The sequence below is a fragment of the Mustela putorius genome, unplaced genomic scaffold (genome assembly GCF_011764305.1).
Source record: "Mustela putorius furo isolate JIRA1106 unplaced genomic scaffold, ASM1176430v1.1 tig00003834_pilon_pilon_pilon, whole genome shotgun sequence".
Lineage (NCBI taxonomy): Eukaryota > Metazoa > Chordata > Mammalia > Carnivora > Mustelidae > Mustela > Mustela putorius.
The window spans coordinates 64,480,056-64,495,917 of NW_025421987.1; the positions used below are offsets into that span (position 1 = coordinate 64,480,056).

Consider the following 15,862-nt stretch of genomic DNA (forward strand, 5'->3'; position numbering starts at 1 on the left):
AGAGCACAATTATAGAATACCACAATGGAATACCATAAGAAACACTTTCTTTTAAAGGACTTTCTGATTTTAAAAATATGTATATACACCAAGGAATAAGGAAGGCATCATCCTGGCCCAAAAAGAGGGTGTTAATCTAATGAGTCAAAGAATCTTTTGGCCACAGTTGCCTTTTGTTTGGCTTACACTGATTTTTTTTGGTTTTTTTTTGTTTGTTTGTTTCTTTGGTTGGTTGGTTGGTTTTTTAAATAAAAGCTGCCAACATTTAAAAATCAGGAGAGTTCAGGCACCTGGGTGGCTCAGTGGGTTAAGCCTCTACCTCAGGCTCGTGTCATGATCTCAGGGTCCTGGGATCAAGGCCCACATCAGGCTCTCTGCTCAGCAGGGAGCCTGCTTCTCCCTCTCTCTCTGCCTGCATCTCTGCCTGCTTGTGATCTATCTCTGTCAAATAAATAAATAAAAATCTTAAAAATCAGAAGAGTTCCCATAGTAATGGCTTCCCTTAAAAAATCTGAAGAAAGGGGCTCCTGGCTGGCTCAGAGGAGCATGTGACTCTTGATCTCAGGGTTGTGAGTTCAAGCCCCACATCAGGTGTAGAGGTTATTTAAATAAATATTTTTTTAAAAATCTGAAGAACTGTTCACCAGGGGCGTGCATTCTTACATGGCAGTGACCTTCACTGCTGAGGACCTGCTGCCCCCTTTCACGTGTGTTCCCCGCAAACCCCAAGCACATTCTATGTTGTGCACCTGACATCGACACCCGAGGTCCCTTGTTCCTTATCCTCCTGCCGGCCCTCTCTTAGGGTAGAAAACCCTTCAGAAGGAGAGGAGGATAGGATAAAGCTTCTCCAAGAGGGCCTTGAGCTGTTTCTTATATCTGGCCTACTTCCCTGGAGGCATTGGAGTTTGTAGTTCCAGTTCAAGAGCAGCAGAATACTAAAGTTGAGAAGGACCTAGAGGTCAACTCATCCCAGCCACTTGTTTTTTATTTCAGACAGCTTTGGCTGCCTCCTGATTGCTTGTTATTGAGAATTTTCACTGTGCCAGCTTCGTTTAAGTGAATACAGCCCCAGTTCTATTACGGGAACTTCATATCACATGATCAAATTTTTTTCCTGATTCACAAACTTTTCTGTGACTTGCACCAAAGTATACACTGTAAAAGGGGGTGAGTTGATGGAGACTGTTCGAAACAGAAATGTAGAAACGGGTCATGGAAATCTTTACTTCTGGGAGTAGGAGAACAGCTTCAAACAAGAAGAGGTGCTGATTGTTAAAAGTGGAGTCAGATGGCCCAGGTATGTGACTTGGCTGGCTTGTTATCCTACCCAAGACCTAGTTCCCCATCTGGAAAATGGGGACAGCTATGCCTGATCTCAAAGGGTAGTGCAGATCAACTTACACAATGTAAGTAAGTGTTAGGCATTATAATGAAAATTTTCAGTTGTAAGGTCTATTGTTCTTACTAGAGTTATCTCTCTGGACTGCCAGGTTTTTCAGTCACTCAGTCACTCAGTATATATGCCTTGAGCGGTGTCACCGTGGATAAGACACTGAAAGTCTCTGAGCTCCATTTTCCTGTCTGCTCAAAGAGAGGAATAATGCCTGCCCCTCACCTACCCTGACGAGTCAGGAAATCAACTATAAGCGTGTTTGTGAGCCACTCTGTGACGTTTATAGCGCTGAGCAAATTGTTATTACCACTTTGCTATTAATTAAACTAAGTTTTAAAAATATTGATAGCTAGGGTTTCCAAAGATGCCCGAACTAACCCAAGTTACTTAAGCTCCAGTAGGATTTACATTTTTCTCGGGACGCCCCTGTGTCTCAGTGGATTAAGCGTCCAGCTCTTGATCTCAGCCCACGTCTTAATTTCAGGGTCATGAGTTCCATGCTAGATGTGAGTCCACTTAAAAGAACAAAAAAGGATTTACATTTTCTCAAATTCAACTCACCAAGGGAATGAAGTGCCCAACATTACCCAACCAGAATATTTAGGTAAGTCTAGAAAAGATTTTCTTGTGTGCCTTTACTTTGTCTGCCTGCCAGAAATTAGAGGCAAGATTGCTGGTATAGAGGAATAGACTAATGACTAATTTGCATTTGTGGGTTCTCCCTAAAGAAGACAAGAATTGACAGGACAACATGAATCCTGACTTGCTTACGTACAAATTGAGGTTAGAAGCAGACACGGAATGTACGTGTAGTGACTACCATGAGGCACTTTCATCACTTCTCAAGGTGCCATGGCTTTGGGGGGCATGGTGACAATAGAAGCCCTACCCATGTTTCATTTCCATTGGACCGGGAGCCTGGGCCTGAGGGAAGAACTCGGGACACGCCTGGGCAGGAAGCTCTTTCTAATTATGGTCAGTGTGCCTGTGAAAGTGGTTATACCTGTATAGGACAGTCCTCATGTTTCAATCCATCTGTGAAATATATTTTGCTATAGTTGAGCATCTCCCTGATGTGGCAGCATCTAGGAGGTGGTGTGCATTGTATTATTGACCTAGGTGGACATGTTTAGAGCAAGTCAGGAGGAGCTTAGCATTATGTCAGATCAGAATCAAAGAGACAGTGTGTGATTATTTATTCATTCATCTATTAATTTGTTTACTCAGCAAATATTGAGTAACTGCCATGCTCTAGGCCTCAGCTTTGTAGTAGGGAAAACAAGCAATGTCTTTACCCTTGTGAAGTTTAATTGTGTGGGGCAAGAGTGGCATTAATTAAATTGCTTAAATAAATATGCAAGATATTTGCACAGTTGCATGTTATGAGGGCAATGGGGGAAGCAAAGAGGAGATAAGATCCACCCCAACAGAGAAGATATGTCTGATGATGTCACCCTCATCCTAAGACATCCCATATGCATAGTCAGCCAGTGTCAAAGACAGAATATACTAGGCAGAGGGAACAGAAGACAGCAAAAGGATTGGCATGTTTGGGCAGCAGAAGGGAGGGAAAGCAAGGGAAAGAGTAGTTTTATATGACGTTGGACAGTTCAGGTGGGGGCCAGACCCTGCAGGACGTAGCCACCACTCTTTTTCATCTGACTGCCGAAATAGCAGCACTTAGAAAGGACAGTGGCTTGGACCCGAATCAACGCAATGAGAGCAAGAGCACTGGCAGGGTTTAAGATGCACCTTAGAAGTAAGAGTGGCAGAACTTAATGCAGGAGTGAAAGTCAGGAATGAGGTGGGGGGGAAAGAAACAAGAAAAACAGGGGTGACTCCTAGCTTGAGTAACTGGATTGCGCTGCCATTTTCTGAGGCTTAAAAGTTAAATAACTTGCCAGACCTCACTCGTTTAGGAAATCAAAGTCTAGTCTGTGTGAATTCGCTTTTTTCATTTTTTTAATCTGTCAAGTGAGGTTCATAAGTTAAATTTCCAAGATACCTTCCAGATTTGCAATTATGTTCTCTTCTAGATTAAATTGTTAATATAGAAACAGCCTGAGGTAGGAAGTAATAATTATCAGACCTGGTATAAATAGTACTATTGTGGAATAAACCTTTTATATCAAAACTTGTAGCCAAAATTTGGGGAGGCATTTTTTTTCCCATGCAAGCAAAAGAAAAGGTGATTTTGTCCATTTTCTCTCGGAGACGAAGTTTCTCTGGAGTATTTCAGAAACAAGGTAGTTTGTTCAGTAAAGTAAAATTACATTATAAACTGTCTCTTGCAACTGCAAATCACGACTGCAAAGTCTAAACGATAAATTGCTTACAGCCAAGCAGGTTTTTTTGTTTTTTTGTTTGGTTTTTTTTTAAGACTGTGCTCGGGCCTCCATCCAGGGTACAGGCAGGTTTCTGCAGAGGGAACGGTGACATTTCAGCCATCCTAAAACCTGCCTGCAGCTCTCCTTCCACCATCTGGGCCTCACCCGTTTTGGCCAGGCCTAAGATTCTAGTGCTAACAGAGACAGTCCTCACTGCTTCAAAGCAGTAAACTTAATGAAATCCGCGTCATGAGATAGATCATTTTTACCCACAGACACAATGGAATTGTGTCCTTGACAAAGGAATTGGCAGGCCATGAGTCTTAAGTATGTGCAACAACATGTGAGTAAATCAAAGCAGTAACTCGAAGTCTGCCCATAGACACCACCCCCCCCCACCCCCCCGTATTGGACCATAAGTCCCTGAACCTGTTAGGAGGCTACAAGGAACAGAAAAATCCAACCTAAAAATCCATGAGCAGTGAAGATATTGTTCTGTGATGTCTCACAGAACAAGTCCATTTCAGGCTGGTGCAGCAGTTCTGTGATATCTTAGGGACTCAGGCATATCTCTACCGGCAGCAGAGTGCCTTGATCCTGAGGCATATCACCTCATAATTCAAAATGGCTGCCACAGTTCTGGGAAACACCTGAGCCAACACTGCACCAAAGAAGTAGGTCATTTTCTTCATTGTGTCTCCTTCAGTGAAGAGGCCTCTCCCAGAAGCTCCAAGCAGACATCCCCTGAAGTCCTTGTCTATGGAGCACCAATTCCCCCCCATCTAGGTAATAGGACATTACCCTAGACTTGTTCCCCTCTCCTTTATTTCCTTCACTTTCTATGACCTCTCCTTTCAGGTTTTAAAAAAACTGCCTCCTACCCTCTATCTCTGTTTACTACATTAATTCTGATCTTCATTATCTCTTTCTCCCTGGTTCCACTTTATCTTCCATATTGCCACAGAAACGATCTTTTAAAACACATATCTCATCACGACACCATCTTGCTTAAAAGCCTTCAGTGATTCCTAATCACATATGCGATTACATTTCAGGGTTTTTTTTCCAGCTGTAGGAATGACCTCTCCCTTCCCTCTGTTATTAAGAAAAGACTTATCGTGACAGCTCAGTACAGCTAACAGATCGGTGTAAAGCTGCTGTAATGAAATGGGGTGGGGAAAGGGCCCAGGGCCAGGTGGATCCCCCCACCCTTCTCACAAGGCAGCCACAGAGCCCTTCCCTGGATCCCCAGCAGTACAGGCAAATTGAAACATCTCCATGCCAGTTGATCCAGACCTCAGGAAGGTCAACCAGGCTCACGGCACAGGCTTAGGTGATAGTGGAGGCCAAGGTCACGAACATGGTCTCCCAGAGTGTGCAGAGTAAGAAGGAAAGAGGTGAAGAGGGCCAAAGAGACAGCTCGAAGAGATCTATGAATGCCCTACCTCCAAGCCATGCAATATTCAAGAATGTTTCTATTTCACCTTCAGACTTTGTGAATGTGCCTTATAGTCTCTGACTGTGTAAGACAAGTTAACCCAATCAGTGGCTCGAGGACAAAGTGAGAATGGTTGAAAACCAAAAGGCAGCTAATATCAAAAATAGAATAATGCTTTCGAATGATATGAATTGTTTCTGTGTTTACATTTTCCTTTTTACGGTGGTTTTTAAAAGCAAAAGATTTGCAATTTGCTTGGAATCCCTAAGATTAGTCTTTTTTTATTTTTCTTTCACAAAGCTTTTCATATCAGAAATCCAGAATTAACCAATATTTCATGTGTTTCCACTTCTGATCAAGGCACTTTTGAGTTAAATAGGCATAAGAATGGAATTTCAAACTAAAATATTACCCCAATATGCTAAATATTCTCATCATTCTCCCTGCTCTTGATATTGACCTGTATTTATTCTTTATGTCCACTTAAGAATTCAGTCCTCTTTATTGTTCTGTGAAGGCTAAAGAGCTGTGTAGATGCAGTTTATATTCTGTTGTAGAATATGACCTTTGAAATGAGGAGGGAAATATTAATGAAGACATTGATGGATAGTTTTCACAACAAAGGTGTTAACAGTTTGAAGCAACAGCTTACTGGTTTGTACATTTCAGCAGGCATTTGCATACTCAGTGACACTGTCAGGAGGGAGGAGGGAGAAAGGGAAGAACTGGACAGAGGACACCAGGCAGGAGAGAAGGCCAGGCCCCAGGTGGACCAGACTGTCCATCTCTGGTTTGCTTTTATCCATTCTCATTTCAAGAAGGGTTTGCAAAGAGCTTGGCCTGTTGTGTCTTGTATCATTTCCAGGTAAGCAGGCCATCATTTTGGCTCCCTTCTGACTCCGACTTCCCTATCCCCACCTCCCATCTACCTAGATCTCATTTCGGTCATCGCTGTAGGTTTATATGTTTCTGCCATTATAGGCTGCCTCCATCACACCCTGGAGCTGACCAGTTTTTGGCTACCAGTCTTTGTGCTAGACTTTGTCTAGACAAGTTTGTATGGGCAGCTCCTCACGCTGCCATTGGATTGGACTGTTAGCTTCTGTCATTTACTGCCTCGAGACCCTCCAGTTGGGGAGCCCATGCAACCCCTTTCCACGGGGACTCCACAGAAATGAGGCACCAGTGAGAAGCCAAAAACATATATCAATTGTCAGAACCTTTAAACTGATTTTGATTCTCTCCTAATCCTTTTAAATGTGATACGTGTTTAAATTAAGAGGAGCAGAAACAAAAATGATTTGAGGGAAATGATAATGTTATCTTAGCCTATTTCAGTAATATCCTAACATGATTAAGAAAATTGACTGTCAGATTTGATCAGTGTTGTTGAAGTGAACAGCCGTCATTCTCTGGAGGGTCTGGAGTTAAATTCTCACCCAGCGGGAGCAGATTTAATGACTAAAGAATCCAGTAACAACAGGAAATGGTCGAATCTCACCAGACCACTAACCTCTTACAGTGCCTCTCTCTCTCTGGTTTTTCAGGTACAACGTGTCTGATCGCTCTCCTATCAGATAAGGACCTCACGGTGGCCAATGTGGGTGACTCCAGAGGGGTCCTGTGTGACAAGGACGGAAATGCCATTCCTCTGTCTCATGACCACAAGCCTTACCAACTGAAGGAGAGAAAGAGGATAAAGAGAGCTGGTGAGCTTGTGAACGCCTCCAAGCACTGGCCGCCATCCTGTTTGGTGAACCAGGTGGCTTGCTTGGATTGCCTGTGGGGGATATGATGTTCGGTTAACTCATGATTCATAGATCAGCACATGGGCTGCTGCTGATGCAGCTGAGACTTGACTTTGTGACATTTCTTGTCAAATGGCCGCCGAACTTGCCCTTCCTCATGGCCAAAGATTCCAGAAGAGCCCCCCAAAAAAGGCTAATGGGATCTCTGGGCTCCTGCTTACCATACACATTTCCCCTCCAGCCATACTAAAGTAGCCGTTTCCCAAACGAACCATGTTTCTTCTAGCTCTGTGCCTTGGCGAGCGCCATCCCCACCAGCCAGTGGGTAACAATTACTTGTCCTTTAAGACCCAGTTTAAGGGCATTCTTTTGGTAAGCCTTCTCTGTCACTGCACCGAAGGTTTCCCCAATCTAGATTGGCGCCCCTTCATTTTCCCAACAGCCTATGTGGTTAATCTGTCGGGTTACCTTTCACAATGTACAGACACACTTGGCTCTCTTATCTGGTCTGCCTTCCTGATTGTGAGCTCTTTGAGGGCAGGAACTTGGTCTTGCTCCTCTCTATACTCCCAGCATCTAGCTCAGTGCCTGGCATACGTAAATATTCTGGGGTTGGTGGGGTGGCAGGGGCCGGGGTCTCCTTTTTTCATTCATTTTATCAACATCTAGAGACTAGGAATACAAACTTACATTTGGAATTGGGATGGGATGGGGAATGGAGTAGACATCCATTAACAATAAATAAGTAAAATAAGGAAATTATCTAGTATATTATAAAATGATAACCACTACGAAGAGACATAAAGCAGGCAAGGGAATGGGGAGTATTAGAGGTGGTCACTCCAGGGTTCACTAAGGTGACCTCAGGAGAAAGACTTGAAAGAAGATTATCAGTTGCTGGTTACATTTTCATGATTCACTTTGGGGAATTCTTCTCTGCCCACGGAAAGGAGGGATCCGTCCCTCTCCAAACTGACAGCTGCAGCATGTAGGCTCTGCACACTATGCCAGCTGTGCAAGGGGAGCTCACATACCCTGGTCTCTAACCAGAACGGGCCCCTGCTGCCCAGGGTAATTGCAGCTGACTCTCGGTCTCTACAGGTCAGCTTCTGCCGGGAACCTAATCAACATTTGAGTTTTCACAGTAGGAGACTTCCTGTTGAGTCAAAAAGTGTTGAAATTTATTACAACCTCCTGCTTCAGTATCTGCTTGAGATGCAGAATAATTTTTAATGAAAGCTTTAGTCAGGGTTTTGCTGGTGGGATGGAACAAGCGATGCTTTAGGAGTCTGTCAAGCCCTGATGAGTGGCAAGCACTACTCTGGCTTCTTCACTTACAAAGACACTGTTTCCCCATGAACCTGCTGTGACCCTGGGCTTAAGATTCCACTAGCCTACTCTTGCGGAAGCACAGGCAAGGATGTACATACGATACCTGGAAATGTCACTTTAGCATCCCGTGTGCCCTTCTAAAATGGCATTCCCATTTTATCCTCTCTTCTCATTCCTGTCATACCCCCCACCTGCACTCCCACCTCCAGGGACGCTTTCTAGAGCCGATTTGGACACTGTCTCCAAGGAGGTTAATCTAGCCTGTGTCAAGGGTGTATTTTATAGCAAGGCTTAGGGGACAGTGATTGGTTTTATTGCCTTTGTGTGTATTTTCTCTGACCTTAGCCCTCCTTTCAGGGACTGTTCCTGTCCTGCTTAGCATCACAATACACTGCGACCAATCTGGGCCAACTGCATGTTGGTCCTTCTGTCTTCACTCCTTTTGTTGTTTCCAACAATAGCAATGATACCAGCTGCCATTTATTGTTTGCTCACTCTGTGCCGGGAGCTAAGCCCAGTTCTTTACGTACTCTTTCTCTTTACTTACCTTCTGAGGCTGTTAACGTTACCTTCATTTTACAACCGAAGAAGCAGAGCCTCAAAGAGGCGTGTGTGCCCAAGGACACACAGCTAGTGAACGGTGAGACGAGAGCCAAGACCCAGGACACTGACTCCAGAGCTCACGCCCTTGCCTGCTAGACCACACTTTCTGGAATGTTCTCATACGCCCCTGCCCACAGAAGTCCTACCCGTTGTTCAAAGCCCTGCTTTTTTGTTCACTCCTCCCTGATCATCACAACCAGGCATCATTGCTCCTCCTCCATCTAACTACAGCACGGAGCAGGTACTAGCTTCTTCCCAAAAGAATGCCATTTGTGCTCACAGTTGTTAATACATGTAGCTTCTCCTTTCTGCTAGACTAGCTACTTCTTTAGAAAAAGACCCAGACCTTCTGTAACTTTATAGCCTGCAAATTGCCTTGCACAGAGTATGCGTTTAATAGATATCTGACAAATAATATGTGAATGAACAAAGTTCTAGCTCCCTTAGAGAAAAAATAGTGGTAGATGACACTGAGTACGTGGAATGCATATGACGGGCAGGCACTATGAAAAGTGATTTTATAAGGCATAACTCCTGTATTTCTCACAACTCAGTGGAATAGGTACTCTTACTGTCCTCATGTTGTAGCCAGGGTAACCTAGAATCAGAAAGCTAGGGCTTCTCATCCGAAACGAGAGAGCCAAGAATCAAATCTGCGCAGTCCAACCCAAGAGCCTGAGCCTTTCCCCACTGGGATAACATACATCCTTCTTTAATCCCAGTCCTAACTGGGGAGCTGTTTTGAGATCTAGATGCACCCATGGGTGGCTCAAGCTAAATGAAGTAGCCCGGTGGTGGTCTCCCTTGCACATCCTCGTGCCTTTCAGCACTCTTTGGCCATTGTCCTTGAATCCCTACCCTAGGGCTCCCTAGTGTCAGTCAGTGAGGCGCCAAGGTGTTACTAAGTTAAAACCAATACCCTCACCTATATATATCTTCCTACCCTCAGTATTTTTACTGATATGTTCCTCAGAGCCTTTAAGATGCCCGGGAGGAGGACATGAGGATCTCCTGGTAGTGTGTGAAACCGCAAGCCATGTGGTGGGAAGGCTACTCCTTCCTGGCAGTGCCCGGGGGAGATGAGGGGGACACACGCAGGAGGTGAGCCTCATGTACGTGCCCCCAGACTCTACCATGTGTGTGAGATATTGGCTGCTCAAGCTAATGGGCTCATTCTGTCTTTGCAGGTGGTTTTATCAGTTTCAATGGCTCCTGGAGGGTCCAGGGAATCCTGGCCATGTCCCGGTCTCTGGGGGATTATCCGCTGAAAAATCTCAATGTGGTCATCCCAGACCCAGATATCCTGACCTTTGACCTGGACAAGCTCCAGCCCGAGTTCATGATCTTGGCATCAGATGGCCTCTGGGATGCTTTCAGCAACGAAGAAGCCGTTCGATTCATCAAGGAGCGCTTGGATGAACCTCACTTTGGGGCTAAGAGCATAGTTTTACAGTCATTTTACAGAGGCTGCCCTGACAATATAACGGTCATGGTGGTGAAGTTCAGGAATAGCAGCAAAACAGAAGAGCAGTGAACCCTTCCGGGTCTCGGCTGCCTTCGACTAAAGGACTCCAAACACACTGGTCTCTTTTAATGTAGTGAAAGGCGTGGGAGTTTCAGTTAGGATCAGCCACCTAGACGGGGATTCCCCTCCCTGATGGTCATAGGTCTATATCCAGTAATGAACACAGGGTGCTCTTGGCACATAGCTGAGAGGCTGGAAAATGGTTTCTTCATGTGTTCCCAGTTCTTTCCTCCGATGTTCCACATGTATAAATATATAGCTGTAGATTCACATGTATGACGCGAACGGCGTATGTGCCATATAGTCTCCCCTTTGGGGTTCTTTTCAAGACCTCTTCCAGGATTCTCCAGCCACCAGACTCAGTCCTCTCTTTGGAGCAGTGCATGGGGCAGACCTCCAGAGCTGCGGGAGACAGGCTGCTGCGGCCGCTGTGCGTCTGGGCAGATGGGTCGATGCCCGCTGCTGAGAGGCAGAGCCATCCCGAGGAGGCTTTGTCCTCCTGAGCCCAGCTTTTCTGCTCAGCGGCTGCCCAGACACAGATTTGAAATGGTTTATTATTCCGTGGCTGCTTTTGGAGACAGAGGGAAGTGGGGAGGGTGAGATCCGCCTGTACAGCAGACTTAACCTTTTCCCCTGGCTTCCTTTCTTACTGAAATAGACCCTGGGTACAACCTGACCCATCTTTGTGTGTTTATCCTAATCGTGCATGACCTTAGCCTTTTGCTTCTACTTTACATTATGTAATAGGCAGCTGTGAAACTTCACCACCAGACACCATGATTTTTTGTCTTACCAAGAAACCTATTAGGGGAAATGAATAAAGCAAATCACAACGCCATAATTTCTTCAGTCTTTAAGGGTAGATAGAGGGAAATAGAGGCCAAATAAGTCACAGTGCCCCCCTGGGAAATCTGCTGTTTGCATCAGGAGAGAAAGCTCCGACTGTCACCACCCTGAACTAAGCTCCAGCGGCCATTTTGGGGTGGGTTTTTGCAGCACCCCCCCCCCTCCCCGCCGCCGCCCTAGTAACTTCCAAGTGTCTTTTAAGCGGTGTTCTGATAAGCACAGCCTGGAACTGCGTGTGTGTTCCTTGAAGCCAAGTACACAGTTATCAGCATGGTCAAGCATTTGGTGACAAAATGCTGGCATGTGGTTCTCCTTGATGGTGGAAAGGCAGCCGCCTGTAACATTTGGTTGTAGATCACCGTCCCTACCAGGTAGCTTTCCCCAGGCAAACACAACCTGCTCCACACAGCCCTGCATTCCGCGGCAACCACGCCGGCAGGGATTCAAGATCAAGCTTGTATTGTTAAGTGGCTCAGAGTTATTTCGGGGCCAAGCTTGCTGCTCTTCGTGTCCTGTCACCAAAGTCATCTTTCCAGTGTCAGTATTTTGTAAATTAATTGACAGAGAGTGCTGGGTCAGCCCGTTTGCCTGACTGAGGTGGCTCTAAAAACCAGACAAGATTTTTGTTGTGTCCCCATCCCTCTGTGTCTGAAATGTCAAGCTGTCCGCTTGGTTTTGTCATTCTCAAGTGGGCACTTGTCGTTAGAGCTTCTCAGAAGTCCAATTCACAGGCCACCTGCAGCCCACAGTGCCCCTCCCTCCCCTGCCCTTCTTCAACTGTGGAGCTTTCCTGAAGCAGGTTCCAGGGGAGAACTTGGGAGGGTGAAAGATTCCCTTGTGGCTGCCAAGGGCTGCAGCCTGCCTCAATTTCTCCAAACACTCACCATCCTTTGACTGCAATGAGAATTAATAATGGTTTCCCAAGCGATTTGCTCACTTTTATAAACTGTAACATTAGAATTTCCATGTTAGATTAGAACCCTGGTTATTTTATTATTATTATTTTTTTAGCTATAGAATGTTCTAGTACAAAATATCTGTCACCATTTTAGATTGAAATATTTGCCTAATGAGAGACAGTGAACTCTTGTATTTGGGGCAGGGGTCAGGAGAGGAAGGTAGGAGACAGGCTGGTTGTGTTCAGTGATGGGATGGGCAAGCCAGGTGGCCTGAGCTTGCTTGGAGATCTAGGACATTCTGACTCTGGAGAGTTACCAAAGCCCACCATCTAAAGGAACAAGCAGTTTCAGCATTTTACGCTACATAGTCTTTTTTATTTTAAGTTATTTTTAACTTAACCCTAAAATTCATATTGACAAGGGAAAGAGATTTTTAAATTCCATGATCATTGCTACTGTCTAAAATGAAAACAGACATGTTTTAGTGAGGACGAACAAGCGAAGCTACAGGAAATTAGTGTTTTTTCACCTGCACAGGGTCTTCCTCGTGGTGCCGAGGGCAGCAGTGCTCGCCTTCTCCTCCACCTGAGGTTACCGGGTGTCTTCTACAGTTTGCTTTGTGGAATTATTCATTTCTGAATTTAACTATTTAGTGTGTGTATTTCCTACTCCCTTTCATTCTGCCTCTTTTCCTCCCACTTTGGCTTTTAGATTTTCTTAAAAGACAGACATTTTAGGCAAAATAGTAGCTGTTTGATTAGGAGTTATATCTAAAATCAGAGAGCTTTGCTTCCTTCCCCGATCCTGGAGCTCTCTCTCTGCCCCTTGTCCAGCCGTTAGGGGTCTGCAGACATCCCCACCCCATCCCCCGCTGCCCGGGGTGCCCTGTGGCTCATTTTCCAGGGACAAGGGAAAAGTTGAATCTAGCCTTTAGGCAAATTGATTTGAGAAGTTTGCATGTGAAGCTTCCTTAAACAGCACTGCCAAAGCTTTGGAATTGTCACATGAGGCTGCCCAGACTCCCCATCCTGAGTTCGCATTGCCAATAGCCCCATGGTGCCAAATTTTGGGACAGTTTTACAGTCTTTTAGAAATGACGTGGGAATGAATGACCACACGCTTATGAGCCCCCAGCAAGACACCAGATGCAGAGCTCAGGACCCCTCCATGCACCACTGCTGCCCCACTGGCAATTTGTACTCTTAACATGGCTTGGGACTTGGGGTGGGGGAGACAAGATAGGAAAATTTTTTTTGAATACTCACTGTATTTGCAATTTTCTAATTAAAGGAGTAGACAATACTTACATTACAAACTCCAGAGCTAGTTCCCAAGGCCTGCATTATGTGACCAACTTGCCCAAGGCACTGAGCTCTGAAGTCTAAGGCAGTCTAATTCTAATATAACGTGACTACTCATATGTACACATTTCCAGTAACCAGTGGCTATGTTCTATTTTTTGCCTTAGATGGAAGGTACTGGCCTCTTGAATCTTGTCTATATAATAAGAGAATTACAGAGAGTGTTTTCTAGAGTGAAGGAGCATATGCAATCTGGATGATTTAAAACAAGGCTTATTTTATACAACTGTAATGATTTCAACCCACATACATTCTGTGCAAACGGGATTGCGTGAGGATGATTGCATCATTTCAATCCTATTAGAAGTAATTCTGGGAAACTGATTACATTATTGAATTGGATCATTGGGATATCTGTCAATAAATGAAGGATACACAAGGGAGTGACACTTTTTCCTTTGCCAAGTATACCTTGATTTTCCGGATTTCTTCCCACTGAATTATTGTTAGATCTAATACTCTTACAACTGTCAATGAAGAAGGTTTGGAAAGGGCAATATTTCACTGTGCATTTGAAAGCATGTGAATACATGCTTGGGATGAAGCTTTATTCTTCCATGATTTCAGAAATGATTTTTTTTCTCCTTTGATCCATCATCATTAGACTGCTCTTCTCTCAATATTCTAAAATTGCCTTAGTGCGTCACACCAGCATTCCTGAACTAGCTCTGCAGAAATGACCTGACTGTTAGATACCACCCTGGGGCCTATGTAATTGCCTCTAGATTAAATCATTGGTATCTAGACTTTTGAACTACTTAGTTGAACACCGCAGGAGTAATAGAATCCAGTGTCCCCCACCCCCAAGTGTGTTCCATAGAACATGAGTTCCAAAGTGATCTTCCAAATACAGGGTTCCAGGGTCAAATGAGTTTGGGAAACATACTATCTTAAAAAGTTAGTGCATATAAGCACATAGAAGGTTTTAATTTAAATGTCCTATGGGTGGACGATGGGGAGAGGGGAAGAAACACACTGCAGATGTAATTTCAGCCAACTCAGGTTTTCCAGATTAATTTGGCCAGAGAAACTTTTTTGAGTAACACCTAGTAACATTCCAAGGAGCTTGTGTTCCATAGGACCCACATTGGGAATTTGTTAGACTGAATTTGTTAATGAAAGCGGTGATAAGAAACTATGACTTAATAAGACCCTTCAGCAGCTTCCCATTGGTAACAGAAGCCCAGCAATCCTGCCTGAAGCCCTGAACTTCTCTCTTTAATGTTACTAATAAACAGGAGCCTTGCCATATAGCTAGGGGGTTCTCAAATTTCATTCCAAGAGCTTTCAGTTGTGCTTTTGAAGTCATCTTTGCTTTCCAGATTGAACCAAAATAAATATTTTTACATTTTATCATTATGTGAAAGTTTAAATATATATATTTAAAACAATAGAAAAGGGGGAAAAAGTCATTTGGTTATAAATCATTTTAAAATTTTAACTAGGTTTTCAAATTTATGTATCCATTGTATAATAATGTTAAGGTAAACTATTAACACTTATTTACTTTCCTCTGTCATTCTTTCCAGATTCAATGAAAAAACTCTGAAATCAATCAAAGTTCATTCGTTCTAAAATCCCTGTCCCATGTTTTCCCACCTTTGACATTTTATGTATAGGATTAAGTTTGGTGAGTTATCTCTTGCCTAAAATGTAGGGCTTGCCTGTAGCTGCAGTCTCGTCACTCGGCCTGGGCAGGGCTGCGAAGCTCTAGGGAATTCCGAAATAATGGATGAAACAAATTTAGTCCCAAACACAGTGCACAGTGAATTTAGGGTAAAGCCATTAATCAGAATTACCTCCAGTGTTTAGGAATACATCCATTCTGTGGACATTACCCAAAATAGTAAAAAACCGACAGTAGAACTGCTTAAGCTAGGTGGCAGATTTCAGAGGGCAAGTGACAGTGGAATTAGATATGTGCTTCTAAACATGTTTGGTAATATGTAAACTTTTTTGCTAATTCTTAATGTTGATGCTTTGTCCATTATTTTTTCTTCTTACCACTGTTTAACTGAGGGTGGATTATGATCATTTTGATGTGTTTAGTAATAACCGCACCATCATTTGTACAATCACTTTAATAAAGCCAAGTTAAGGACTTTGAAGAGAGCATGTAGTAGCTATTCATTTTAACAAATCATCTTAGGGCTTCTCACAGTTTGAAACCCTGCCAACAAGCAAGCAAGCAGCAGAGGTGGTTTATATTTAGAGATGTGGTTCCATTTATTCCAGAAGTCCTATAATCTGACATTTAACCACAAAAATCCCCTCTGACATTTGCCAAATCCAAATTAATCTCAAAATCTCCAAAGACCTGAGTCCTTGGCTCTGAGCACAAGCAGATTGCTACGAAGGTTCTGTTGGCAGATTGTGATGGGGGAGGG

At 44.0% G+C, this 15,862-nt stretch overlaps 1 protein-coding gene across 1 annotated transcript in view; it reads left to right on the plus strand.

Annotated features, from left to right (window-relative positions):
- PPM1L (protein phosphatase, Mg2+/Mn2+ dependent 1L) overlaps window positions 1–15,583 on the plus strand; it is a 288,180-nt gene extending 272,597 nt beyond the window's left edge. Inside the window, exons 3-4 of the mRNA XM_004755673.3 lie at window positions 6,709–6,870; window positions 10,032–15,583. Coding sequence (XP_004755730.1) covers window positions 6,709–6,870; window positions 10,032–10,378 — 509 coding nt within the window. The 3' untranslated portion in view covers window positions 10,379–15,583. The remainder of the gene's footprint in view (window positions 1–6,708; window positions 6,871–10,031) is intronic.
- The last annotated feature ends 279 nt before the right edge of the window (window positions 15,584–15,862 follow it).